At 39.6% G+C, this 13,765-nt stretch overlaps 1 protein-coding gene across 2 annotated transcripts; it reads right to left on the bottom strand.

Moving 5' to 3' along the window:
* Positions 1-5,906: 5,906 nt before the first annotated feature.
* On the bottom strand, positions 5,907-13,755 carry LOC139469303 (cleavage and polyadenylation specificity factor subunit 4-like). 2 transcript variants are annotated; one of them, XM_071251442.1, is made up of 7 exons: positions 13,566-13,755; positions 12,459-12,662; positions 11,733-11,828; positions 11,186-11,279; positions 9,333-9,474; positions 7,776-7,838; positions 5,907-7,590 (listed from the first exon to the last, which is right to left on the bottom strand). In XM_071251442.1, exons 1-7 carry the CDS (start codon positions 13,666-13,668, stop codon positions 7,516-7,518), a joined length of 777 nt encoding a protein of 258 aa, XP_071107543.1. In that variant the 5' UTR covers positions 13,669-13,755; the 3' UTR covers positions 5,907-7,515. The 2 variants fall into 2 exon arrangements, with proteins under 2 accessions (XP_071107543.1, XP_071107544.1); XM_071251443.1 differs by having other exon boundaries at positions 7,776-7,835.
* Between the last annotated feature and the right edge of the window lie 10 nt (positions 13,756-13,765).

The following is a 13,765-nucleotide window of genomic DNA, read 5'->3' as shown; positions in this document are numbered from 1 at the left end:
GTGTGCAGAAATACATACGTGAGTATACTTGTCATGTGAACGCGTTTACTCGTGTGTATATTTACACCAGGAGCAAATTTGCATCATGTCTGGAGCAGGTGCAAATGTAAATGTAAATTTGCACTGTGTGTATATGTTGCAATGTGAACGTTTAGGTTAACGTAAGAGGGTGATCTAATTAATATCTGTTCTTTTACCAACACCAAACAAACTGTCAACAGTTGCCAACTTTTATGCGTGTATACAGAGTTGAGCGGACGGTGTTTCTTTTGGTTTCAAGGAGTCAAAACTTTGTGTACAAATTAAATCAAACACATGTTGCTTCACGCGAAAGTTTCGGCTAAGTAACTCTCTTCTCATTCAACTTTGATTGGAAAACATCCTGTTTTGTGTTGAAAGTCGTAAACAGACTGACGAGTGTGTGTGCCATACAAAATTTACATACTTTATTTACACACCTAAGTTGATTTTCATGTGAACACACAGTAGATTTACACATACACACGTATAAAATTACTTACGTTAGTAAATATTGTGCATGTGAACGGGGTAAAAGACAAGTTTTTCTAACAAACAGTAGCAAATTAATTCTAATTGAATTTAACTCTTAAAACACACAGTTGGAGACATAAAGATGTTAGACACAAGGTTTCCAAAGCTCTAGCTGAAACCCAACAGCTAAATTGTTTGTCATAGAAACCCTGACCCTAACCCGTGGAGCATGCGCAGCAAGAAGGCTGCACAATTAAGATCTATTTATTGTCTTTGGTGGTAATTTATACAGAAATAAAGAGTTTTTCGAAATAAAAAGGGGCGGGGGGGGGGTGGGGGGTGGGGGGGGGGGGGGGGGGGGGGACATTGAGGCATATGTTGTTGACTTGCGAGTGTTTAAAGTAAAAATGGATGCGTAGCCTAAAAGCGTGCACCATAGTATCTCAAATCAGGAAAATCTATTCGTCAAGCATCAAGAGAAAAAGAAATTCCCAGGAAGTCATTCCAGCCACACGCTAAAAGACAGGTTAAAATACCGGGGTATTAGGGAGATTTAGGAAGGTATTGACACATATACTGAACAACGAAAGTTCCTGTGACATTGAATAAGATTTAATGCAAAGTTATGTTTTTTACCAAATCTAAAACAATTTCGGTTTGCAACAGATAAAAGACTCCTTGCAAGTGTTGAAATGGTTTAATTTGCCATACTGACTTCAAAAAATGCGTGATTTCATAAAAAAAACATGAACATGCCAAAATGTTAATTTCCAAATCAATAGCGTGTGTGCCCATCTCTGGTTGCGATGCAAGCAACACATCTTCGTCTCATGAAATGGACCTGGTGTCGCACAAAGTCCTGTGGGATATCTGTCCATATCTGCTGGAGCATGTTTCGAAGTTTCTGGAGTGTCTGTGGAACACGTGGTTGACGTCGAAGGCGCCGATCAATCTCATCCCATCTGAGCTCGATTGGTGAGAGATCAAGGGAGCGAGTCGGCCAGGTGATGACATTCACGTTGTTTTGTTGAAGAGAATCCTGAACAAGTCGAGCAATATGAGACCGGGTGTTGTCATGTTGAAAAGTAATAACTGGGCCATGATGACGCAAAAACGGTAGAACAACAGGGCCGATGATCTCGTCGGGGTAGCACTGTCCATTGAGATTTCCATCTACCACTATCAAACGGGTCCTCTGTCTTGCTGTAATCCCACCCAATACCATAACGCTGCCGCCCCCGAACCGATCTTCTTCCATGACACAATGATTGACGTAATGTTCACTTCGACGTCGGTACACTATAGAATCCGTCCACTGCTGTGGCCGAGGTGAAAACGAGACTCGTCAGTGAATACGTGCTTGACGGTGGTTTCCTGTCAAAATGGGACGTCAGGCGGGTCTTCTGGCGACATTCCCTGCACATCTGAGGTGACGCCATACGGTCTGTGAAGATATTCGTCGAAGGCCAGGGATGCTTCTTGCTGGAATCGATTTCGTAGGTGTGTTGTTCGAATCCAGTTGTATTGTCGCTTATTGGTTACGCGTGGCCTGTCACCCCGAGGATCGTCTCTGACTGCATTCGTCTGTTGCCAACGTTGCCATAAACACCAAATGGTGTTTCTGTGGACGTTAAATTGTCTTGCAACATCACATTGACTCGATCCTGCTTCAAGCATACCAATGGCTCGCAGACGCTCATTTTCGGACAGGCGTGGCATTTCGTAATGTTGAATAATTGCGTAATTTTGTTGTTATTCTGAGTGGTTGTCAGCACGATGCTAAACAATGCATATGGAATCCCGTTAACGCACATGCTTTTATACTCATCCTTGGGTAGTGAAATGCACAGGGCTAGCATAAAAGTCAACTTTTGCATGGAATGCATTCTTTTCTGTAGCAGTTGCGTTTTTGTGACTTGATTCCATGCATGCACTACAATATTGAAAACCAAACTTTACTTGTTTGAAAAATACACTAAAATATTGGTGTCACAGGAACTTTTGTTGTTGCGTATATATGACACATTCGAATCTGAACTAGTTTCTCACATTCTATGCAATGAATCTTTTACGGATTGACCTCAACTGACATTCGTACATTGGCCTTTACACTTGCAGAACAAAATTGTCTTGACCATCCATTAATATCTCAACACGGAAGTCAGCGCAGGGGAAGATTGGTAGAAGGGATTTGTGCAGCCACATCCAGATTTGTCCATCCGAAAGCCGGAAGCTTAAAGTATATCCAGAGATACAGCTTTTAACAGGCCATCCGTGAACATTCTTTTCGACCTCCTCAAGGCCGATATGGAGAAGCATTCATTTAGCCAGATTGAATCTGGAATATTGACGAAAGTGGTATTACCTATGTACATCGTCCATGGAATATTTTGGCAAAACGGGGCGAAGAACAAGAGGTGAAAGAGAAGAACTGTGACTGTGATATCTTGCATTAATTTATCCGGCACCTACATACCGCCAATGCTTTTATTACTTGCCCGTGAAGAGATCACCCGTTTAATAAACATACAGCTGTATTACACATTGTGTAATACCAAAACGCGTGCTTATGTACTCTCGGAACACGTTTCACGAACAAATATTGAAAGCTCTCAATATCCCTTGGCTTATTCAACGATATTGCGTGTGGAGTTGATAGATCTCTGAGAGGAGCTTATGCACACTCGATGACCCCAGCAACCTTGTTGCTAGGCTGACGTCACATGGCATTGTTTCGCCGATGGATCTTGCAACAAAATTCCACAAATTACGTCATCGGGTATTGTGACGTATCTGACGTTATTGTAAACTTTGAGGTGAAAGGCCCGTTCCACAAGGCGATCGTATTGTAGCGCAACGACAGTCGTTAGTCTGTAAAAGTATGTGAGTTGAGATAGTCTTAGCTCTACGATAATTTTGTGAATTCTAAAGGTGGACCGTTGTATGGTATTAAATTCATACGTTTCAACCTTTGACGTGTTTGAAGTATTATTCTGTTAAACTCAGTTGGACTATGGCGTGGATCGTGTAGGTGTCAGCCTATTCATACTCAACAGTATATTTCTAAAAACGTTATAAATGGCAAGTAATATATAAAAATAACTTAACTCGCTCCCGTGTAAAACCAATTTTATGAAACTCGTGAATAGTTGTGGTATCTGACTCGCTTTCGCAGGGGGGATGAACAATCAAGGCAATAAATGTCATACTATAAATAACACTAATTAACGGGAAGTGATAAAGTAGCCCAGGTTGGCTGTCAGTCAATATACATTGAAATGTTGGTGAGGATTAACAACGGCGATTAGCGCCTAAAACTTAATGACAATTAAGCTATGGAGACATGGCTACAGGGTAATTAGCCTTTGGAGTCAAATGTACTTCAGACAATGGTAGTCGTAAATCAGTCGCTATGACAAAATGCGTGGCCATAATGAAACATTCCTTATATCCTATGCTACACCATTTTGGTGCAATTCACACCTCTTCAATTGTCATCTTACTTTTTCAGAATGCGTGTTCAGAATGTGTCACACAAATTAACGTAATGTCCATTACCTAAATTATGACAAGTGGGGAGATATTATATTTGAGCAAATGTCACGTAATAAGACAAACTAAACAAGCTGACCTTCATATGTACAGTTCACAGCCATTTGTACAAAGAGCATAATTATCGTAAAACTGAAATGTTTGTTTGTTTGTTGTTTAACGCCGCAGTCAGCAATATGCCAGCTATATGACGGCTGTCCGTATAATAATTTAGTCTGGACCAGACGATCCAGTGATTGACGTCATGAGCGTCGATCAACGCAAGAGAGATCGATGACATGCATCAACCAAGTCAGCGAGCCTGACTACCCGATCACGTTAGTCGCCTCTTATACGACAAGCATAGTCGCCTTTCACGGCAAGCATGGGTTGCTGAAGACCTATTTTACCCCGGATCTTAACTGAAATGTGCTAACCCTTTAACAGAAACACAGTCACATGCTTAAACGTGAAAACGACATTTGTAAATCATTCACAGTCATTAATAGGATCTTTACAAACTACAGCTGTTTGTACGGTTCTGTCTAAAATGATAAATGTCAAACCGTATTAATGGTTTTGTAATGTACGTTATGGAAGTGTCCGTTACTTATACGAAACTACCCTTTTTGGTAAAATTGACGTTGTTTTAAGGATTTCCATACGTTTCCTTTGGTCCACCATAGGTTGGAGACAAACATCAAACACGGGTTCTGCTGGACACCCGATCACTTATTCCACCATATTAACTGGTATGTTTTGCCGATAGTGTGTTTCTTGTTCATTTGATTGCATGCTTACAATCTTGCGTCATAGCTTGTGGACGAGAAGATTAATAATGAAAACGTTTGTGTGAAGACATGTCTCATATAAAACTATATTAACAGTACCTAAAAATGTCTAAATGTTAGAAGTTTTGCAGAAAACATGTATGTCACCTTCTCAACTGAGCTTTGAACTCCTTGTGGACCTCATTTTGTATTCAATTCATAAGATTTTGTGCTTAAAGTTTTCAGTCCTCAGTTACGTACAAAATCTTTATCAACTTTATTAAGTGTCTGTATTTGTTGACATTTTATAAACAATTTACTACATATGGGTCATTAATCAAAATTAGAAACCATTTTGGTCCTGTTGAATAAACAAAAATAAAACTTTTAGTGATTTAACAAGCATCATCTACATAAAAAGGGTACATATTTTGATGACCCATATGCAGGTGAGCAAGCTCAAGCGATGTAGCATGATTCCATATTTACAATATTCAAGCACCTTTCAAGATATCTTTTCCATGCTTTATTTGAATACCTGTGGATAGTAGCGTTTGATCAATGGAGACCTGTCTTTTAGATCATCGGGTACAACATATACGTATATAAAATAACATTTGCCGACTGTACATTTTATTCTTTCTACTTGCCTTTCTCGGAAATCCATCGGTCTGCCCGCTAGAGTACCTGCGCTTTATCAAAGGGAAGCTACTCAAATTGTGTCTGTCCTGTCATAATGTTACGAAGTGTAATCAGATGTAAACACAGCGACAAAATGAAACATGGTAACAATTCGGACATATTTCGGCCAAATCCAACTGTTTTAATTTGGCGAAAACGTTCAAAGCCACGGAGGTCTACAAACAAAGAAAAGGAAACTAATCCGCTACACTGGACTGGAAGCTACACTGGACTGGAAGCTACACTGGACTGGAAGCTACACTGGACTGGAAGCTACACTGGACTGGAAACACGGAAACATACAATAAATGACAGCTCACATGTGTTTCATGTTTCTTTGGATATTTGAGGCCTCATTGGGATAATTCTTCTTGTATTGTCTTGACATATTCCACTGAAATATCAAAAACTGTTTTTTGGGTTTGAAACTGTTTTTATTATTTTAATTTTTTATGATTTATAACAAAATGTCACCAACATACATTCCATACTCACTATGTATATTCACAATGAAAAATTCTGACATTCTTTCCGAGTCACAGTTGTATCATACCTTACAGGTGAAGGATACAACTATTTACAAATAACTAACTAAACCACCATGTGGACAAATTGAGAAAGAATTCTGAAGGTTTGTTATTGACAAATCATACACCCAGTTTACTATGCTGACAACCTGGAAGCATTCAACTCAAGTAAACTTCTGTGTATACAGCCTGATACAGTTCCCATGTGATTCGACCCGTGAAGATCCAGGGTAGAATAGGTCTTCAGCAACCTATGCTTGCTGTAAAAGGCTACTATGCTTGCCGTAAGAGGCGACTACGGGGATCGGGTCGTCAGGATCAGTGACTTGGTTTGTACATGTCACTGAATCCCAATTGCATGTATGGATGCTCATGATATTAATCACTGGATTGTCTAGTCAGGACTTGATTATTTACAGACCACCGTCATATAGCTGGAATATTGCTGAGCGCGGCGTTAAACAACAAACCAACCAATCCCATGTGATTCCATGCAAGTAAGGGAATTGTAATCTATAACATGGAGTGGGAGGAGCATCAAAGCCATGTCATCCCAGAAAATATACATAAATATCACTGTTTATGACCCTTCAAACTGCTTGTTAATCTTTTCATGGCTGTTTACATGGAACCAATTTGCAAAGTAGCGTATGCTAAAAATAATAACAAATGTTATACATTTTGCATAACTCTCCACCATAATAAGCATTATTTCTCAAAAAGTTCCCCCTCCCTGATCACGTACATTCAAAATCACCACTGCCCCCTTTGAAGCCAAACATATTCATCCAGAGTCTGCCATTTGAGATTGCCATTGGGCTTTTTTTAAATCAACAAATTCTGGGTACCAGCGAAAATAAATCAGTCAGGGACGAGTGTTCGAGTTGTCAATATCAAGACTAGATCATCAACAAAAAGTCACATCATCTTAAATCAGGTAACTAATGAAGGTCACTGCGCTCTTCAAATTTCTTCAGAAACAGTCCTTTGGCTGCAGCACTTGTGTATTGAAAACATCTCACCAGAGACCATATAATAGATCTTTTATATGGTCTCTGATCTCACACAGCATCCAGCGTTCCACTCCAAATCACCGGTAATAAACATATACCGTAACACTTTAACAGAAATCAACTATTTCCATTGGTTGAAATTAGGAGCATCATAATAACACATAGTTTCTCTTAACAGTTCAGACGGCAATAAGCTGTGGAGAGTCGCATCCCTTTGGCGTGTCCGGAATCTATGATCATGGGTTTAGATCAGAGATTTGCCAGATAATATTTGTAGGTTAGTCAGCGCCATACCTGTCTGTTTGGGTTTCACCAAAGTGGTAAATTTCTTAGATCTGCCTCAGTTAGGGCTTTCCGTCCACATCATGGTGACATGCCGTGATATAACTGTAATACTGTTCAAAGCGGCACAAAACACAACTCACTCTCTCTTTTCAGTTCTGTCACAACATGTTTACCACACGGGGCAACAAAGCTGTAAAACATACATAACACACAACATTATGTTGCACTGGAGCTGAGGAAGGCCAGGTGACCCTTGGTGCACCTGTTGGCGTAGTGACCCTTCTCGCCACACTGAAACATAATAAAGCCTTTGTTAAATCGAGTAAAATAGCAGACCTATTGCAAGTGTAATGAAAGTACCCAACATTTACATAGACTTGTAGTACAACCCTTGTTGAGAACAACTGATTCTGCATGGTGGGAAGGAAATATTAAATGTTATTTTCTATATATAGAAGAATAAAAGAGTAGCTCACCTTGTAACAAGTGACCTGATCGAGAGGCCGGCGTTGATCACAAATGGAAGTATCGTTCATCTGCTGAGTAAACATAATAAAGTAAGAGCGATAAGAAAACACAACAAAATAAGTAAAACATATATGAAGCAATCACAGCAAATTAAGGAAAACAAAGTGACACAACAATATGAACAAAGAAAGGGGCACAAACTGATGACCTTTGTCCGTGTTACCATAGTTACCAATACAAATTTGAAAAACAACAAAAAACATCCGAGATATATTTATTCTTTGTCCCTGGTGTGTTCCGAATGCATAAAAGCCTGTGGAGGTTTTGGGTCATGTTTCAAATAATAGATTTTGGTTTCATATCATTTGTTTATTTGTTTAAAGTAAACTGAGATTTTGATTACATAATAATTATTATTATAATAAAACAGAGAGCACTGTCAATATTTCTCAAAATACACTATCTGCGCCCTTCACCTGTGAATACAATTATACATAAATGGCACTTTTCACAGATGAATGAACACTCTTATTACATCACACAAACAACAATATTTCTTGTACAATATGTGCCAGAGTCTTGCTGTCATCTACTCTACACATAGCTTTGATATAAGCAACAGTAGGGTTTGCTCAAAGTTCATGTGACTACCTAAGTTATGCATGGCCTCATTTGACGTGTCACTTTGACACTGCAGAGATGCCAGGTGTATTGACAGGTGATGGAGAAACGCAGTGTTCTGACGATGCGCAGCAGGCAACAGATCAGATGATTGAAACAATCCAGATTATTAAATAAACACCACAGCATGACCACGTGTTTGAAATAATTTTAAAACCCAACAAGACAGTCATAAGTGACCCATAAGTGTTGCCCTGCCCATCTTCAAATTAACCTGCCCACATTCAGACATTATAAATATTGAAAAACTACGCAAACAATAAGATACAAATCGTGTCTTGATTCAATTCAGTTGAAATAATAGACAATTCTGTTAGAATCTATGAGGAGCTATAATAAAACTGGGTATGTAAGCAGTCTTAAGATTATCTGCCAGACAGTCAGAGGACAATTTTATGCAGCATGACAGTAAAGTTACCAGCCACAGGCAGGTGGGCAGGCAGTTATTTCCGACACTGAGTGAGTGAGTGAGTTTGGTTTAACGCCGCTGTTAACAGTATTCCAGTTATATTGCGGCGTGTCAGCTTAATGTGGGAGGAAAGCCCCAAGTGATGCAGGTCCCAGACGTTTACCACTTCGGTGAAACCCACGAGCATGGGTATGGTGCTGACAAACCTAGAAACATAATCGGGGCAAACCGGGATTCGAACCAATCATAGGTTTCTGGCGTGCCTAAGGGACGCAACTCTGCACAGTGAATCGCGGCGCCTTAGACGACTGGGCCACCCGTGCCCCCTTATTTCCGACACTGAGCATGACACAGCTGTCTTTCAAATCTGTGTAATCAAAGATCGTTATTGCCTCCTATAATAGTGACTGCATTAATACAACAGTAAAGGCAATCAGGCACCAGAGAGAAGGTGGTGTACATCAAAAGACATTACCATGATCTGCTCCATCTTGACATTGTTGGGCATCTTGGTACAGTTGAGCACTTTGTGACCTGCCTCTCCACAGAAGTGACAGACAATGGACGCCTTCTTGGCCTGCTGGACTGGGTCACTGACTGGCAAGTCAAACTTGGGACTGAAATAGGATAACACCAAAGTTGTAAGATCCACAGATGATGGTTGTATGCTGGTTTGAATTGTATTTCAGTCTTATCGGGGCTTGTTGGGATACTTAAGTGACCAATCTAATTAAAATCAGATCATAGTTGTCACAACTGCTAAACAAAGATCTGAGGACATCCTATTACGAGTCACGTCAACGACCTTTCGCGAATTTTGCCCAACCAATGGAATGTTTGTTTGTTTGTTTGTTGTTTAACGCCACACTCAGCAATATTCCAGCTATATGACTGTGGTCAGTAAATATTCGAGTCTGGACCAGACAATCCAGTGACTGACATCATGAGCATTGATCTATGCAATTGGGATATGATGACATGCATCAACCAAGTCAGCAAACCTGACCATCCGATCCCGTTAGTAGGCCCTTTACGGCAAACATGTGACTGACAAAAAGTCTACACTAGCCAATCAGAACTTGAGAAGGCAGCTTTCTCATTCTTTACAGCACTAATTTCAAACTGATGACTACGCTTTGAAACATATTTTGACAAATTATCGATTAAAAATGTGAAAACGGAAATGGCTAATAGATGACCTAGATTGCATGGATTCAGTCATAAAGCCCGTAACTTTGTCAGAATACTCTCTGTTAAATCTTTCGAGGTTGCATGATTAGAAATCACATTCCAACTGTCACTTTCATGAACTTGTAAGTGACAAGCAAGATTATCCACGCCTATCATTCTGTGGAACACCATCAAAATACTATCAATAATGAGAAACCCTAGTGGGCCCAAGGACCTATTTGATTTAAGGATTATCAAGCACTCACTCCAATCACTGCTTCATCCAAAAGGAGGCTGATGTTATGCTACTTTTAGCATCACAGTGTTTTGTTGTTGTACGCACAAGTCTGAATTGGTATTTGCAACACTAGTGTCACGTGCATTCAGGTCACTTCAATGGCTTCCTAACATTGCCTAAGGTGCAACCTTTCTCAAAGGGTTCTTTAAGTGCAAAATTTCATGACTCACTTTCTCTATAATGTAAGCAAAAGGTGATGAACTACCTCTGAACTTTAAACTTGCATGGAGGAACACCTTCCATTAAGGTTGGAGTTTAACTTTATATATAAGTGTTGACTTACAATTTCACAAATCTCATTACAATGTTAATACATAAATCATATGACTAAATGTAGTGAACAAGTAAATATTAGTACATTCAGTTGTATTACAGGGGCTAATGACTCAAATACATTTCATTGTCATTTAGCACTAATAACACATCGTTTCTATATTGTTTTACCTATACCACTCCTTTGTATTTACCATTTTCGACGTAATAAGCGCTCCACTCTAATAAGCGCCCACAGCATTATTTGTTTATATATTGGCTGTTGAACAATTCTAGTTGGCACCTCTTCCGATTGATCAATGTACACAAGACTTATTTATTCGTTTATAAAACACACTCGTGTGTTACATGCACCCTTAATTACGGGCAATTAAATTCTGGAAAAATATGTCGTGTATAATACGCACAGACTTTTCTTTTGTATCACCCTGGCTGTCTGCATAAACCACGAAATTTACGATCTTTCAATTCTGTTTTTTTTTTCACCCAAATTATATTCTAACAAAAGGCCCCTATTTCTCATTTTAAGAGCGCCCTGGGCGCTTATTACGTCAAATACGGTAGTCATCCATGCTAGTTACACTTACTGCTGGTATTTACAGCTGGGGCCCTCAATACAGAAGCCATTGACGTAGCTTTGACAGATCAGTCTCCTCACATGTCTGTTCTTGCAATTAGGACCTGCGGAGAAAAAGTAAGTGAGTGAGTTGGGTTTAACACCGTTTTTAACAGTATTCCAGTTATATCACAGCATAGCAGTTTGATGTGAGAGGAAATCCTGAAGTGATGCAGGTATGGTGATGACAAACCTAGAAGCATAATCGGGCCGAACCGGGATTCAAACCCACAAACATAGGTTTCTGGCGTGCCCAAGGGACGCAACTCTGCAGCGCCTTAGACTACCCATTTATTACATACATCTTTTTCTGATAAAATCAAAATTATCTGTGAAATGTCTCTGTGTTCCCTAACCTGGACTAATGGCCGTCTATTGTACTGCCATGCATCAGTAAAACTAGTGCATTCATATTGTTTTTGTCCAATTTCTATCTATTAAAATGTTGAAGGCAATGTTATACCAATTTTAATCAAGTGTGTTGTGTAGGTTGAAATAAGAAGGCATCCATTACTTACCATGACGACAGAAACCTCTGTCATACCATGGACAATCTTTCATCTTCTTTTCAGGATCGATGTGAAGAAACGGACATTCTTTATTACTACACTGACCTGAAAATAAATACAGAAATCATAATAACTGACATTAAATGTACGATATGTACAAGATTATAGGAGTGAGTTGGGTTTAACACTGCTTTTAACAGTATTACAGTTATATGGCAACATGTCAGCTTAATTTGGGAGGAAAGCCTGAAGTGATGCAGGTCTCAAACGTTTACCACTTCGGTTAAACCCACGAGCACGGGTATGGTGCTGACAAACCTAGAAACATAATTGAGGCGAACCGGGATTCGAACCAACAATCATAGATTTCTGGCATGCCCAAGCAACGCAAAACTGGTGCCTTAGATGACTGAACCACCCGTGCCACCCAAGAATCCTACAAGGTTGGCAAATGCCAGAGGTATCCTGGTGTGTGTGTGAGGTGTGTGTGTGTGTGTGTTCTCAGTGTTTCTGTTTTACCAGTAAAATAAGCCATGTGCATTTATGTACCAGTATAATGTTACCCTATTACTCCAGGCCAAAATATTAAATTTACCAGTATTTTCAAGTGCTGCTGCTCAGTGAACCGGTAAATCTTTAACTGAATGGAAACTTTGGTTCTAATGTAAAGCCATTGTTTGGACTATTTGACTTTCAGCATGTAAATACTTACATTCCATCCCCTTGGTTACTTACCAAATTTGGAATAGAAATAACACTCTGGCATCTTGGACATGTCATACTCATGTAAGAATTCACAGTCATCTCCCTTCTTACAGAGTCCACGAAGCCAATGTTTGCACACAACTGTTCTGTCACCTCGAACATGACGGAAGGGACATGCCGTCCCCTTGTTACACTGATGTCGTAGATGGAAGATACATGTTGCTGACCCAGATTCTGAAATTCACAATTGGGAAATATCAACAGGGATATAAAACAACATTTGACTTTATCTTTACATATCATGTATATACAAGTAAGTTGGGTTAAACATTGTCTACAAAAGTTTTTCAGTGATAACAAGATGTGTCTGTGTCAGCTAACAATAATTCAGTGGGTAAACCCAAAGTGATGCAGGTGGTAGACTTTCGCACCGTACATGCCATAAGGATGGGTTGGGTGCTGAAAAACATAGGATCATCATGATCATAATCAGGCCAAATCTTGGATTCAAACACATGACCAAAGGATCCTGCCATGCCCAAGGGATCAACTATTGTTGAGGGGTTACCTTTAGAATTAATACAAATGAAATTTGTTCAAATCAGTTCATAAAGAAATTGAAAATATTTGTGTCTATGAGACACTTAATTTTGTACTACTCACTCAAAATGCAGTATTTAAGGGACAGGACGTCCACCTGAGCTTTGTAAACTACAGCCGATACCCCCAAGCTTACTCGTCTCTGCTCGCCTTTTTCTGAGACCACACCGCAGGTGTAGAATCATCATGTGGCCAGACTTTCCTCGTGCTTATACACAAATGCATTTATGGGGGTACAGTAGGTACAGTTCATAACCTCAAATCATAATACAGCATGAACAGAGACGATATACTATATAAACTATCATATAAGCCTATTAGTTGGTCTCTGGTATGAATAAAATCCACTGTTCTTTCTGTGAACGTTTATTATAATTCACCATATATCCGTGCGAGAGTGTCAAGTAATTTAAATAAAGCTCAATTTTATTATCTAGGACAAACAGACAAACAGAAGAAATAAGAAGCAGTTGACATGTCAATGAAAACACCTCTGTCATCACGTTGTACCGGCATGACACAACACCAAACACTCACTGTCCATGCCAGGGAAAGGCAACGGCAGGGCCCCTAGTTGCTGATCCAAGGCAACTTCTATGTCGAACGTTATATTATACACGGGCGCCACAATCTCCTGCATTTTGAATGTTTATGTCTCTTCCAGGAACAGCAAAACGAGATATAAGCCAATGTTCAAACACATGCACAAATGGAACCGGAAGTTTATGATGAGCGAC

The sequence above is a fragment of the Haliotis cracherodii genome, unplaced genomic scaffold, assembly GCF_022045235.1.
Source record: "Haliotis cracherodii isolate W230 unplaced genomic scaffold, xgHalCrac1.p SCAF_2, whole genome shotgun sequence".
In the NCBI taxonomy this organism is placed as follows: domain Eukaryota; kingdom Metazoa; phylum Mollusca; class Gastropoda; order Lepetellida; family Haliotidae; genus Haliotis; species Haliotis cracherodii.
The sequence above is the reverse complement of the archived record's forward strand: the minus strand, read 5'-3'. Positions and strand labels throughout refer to the sequence as shown.

Excerpts from the sequence above, each read along its gene's own strand:
- LOC139469303 (XM_071251442.1), bottom strand. The coding sequence starts at position 13,668 with ATGCAGGAGATTGTGGCGCCCGTGTATAATATAACGTTCGACATAGAA. Across the intron at positions 12,663-13,565 it reads GCCTTTCCCTGGCATGGACA|AATCTGGGTCAGCAACATGT; the intron begins GTGAGTGTTTGG and ends TGTGAATTTCAG. Across the intron at positions 9,475-11,185 it reads CCCAGCTGTAAATACCAGCA|TCCCAAGTTTGACTTGCCAG; the intron begins GTAAGTGTAACT and ends ATCCTATTTCAG.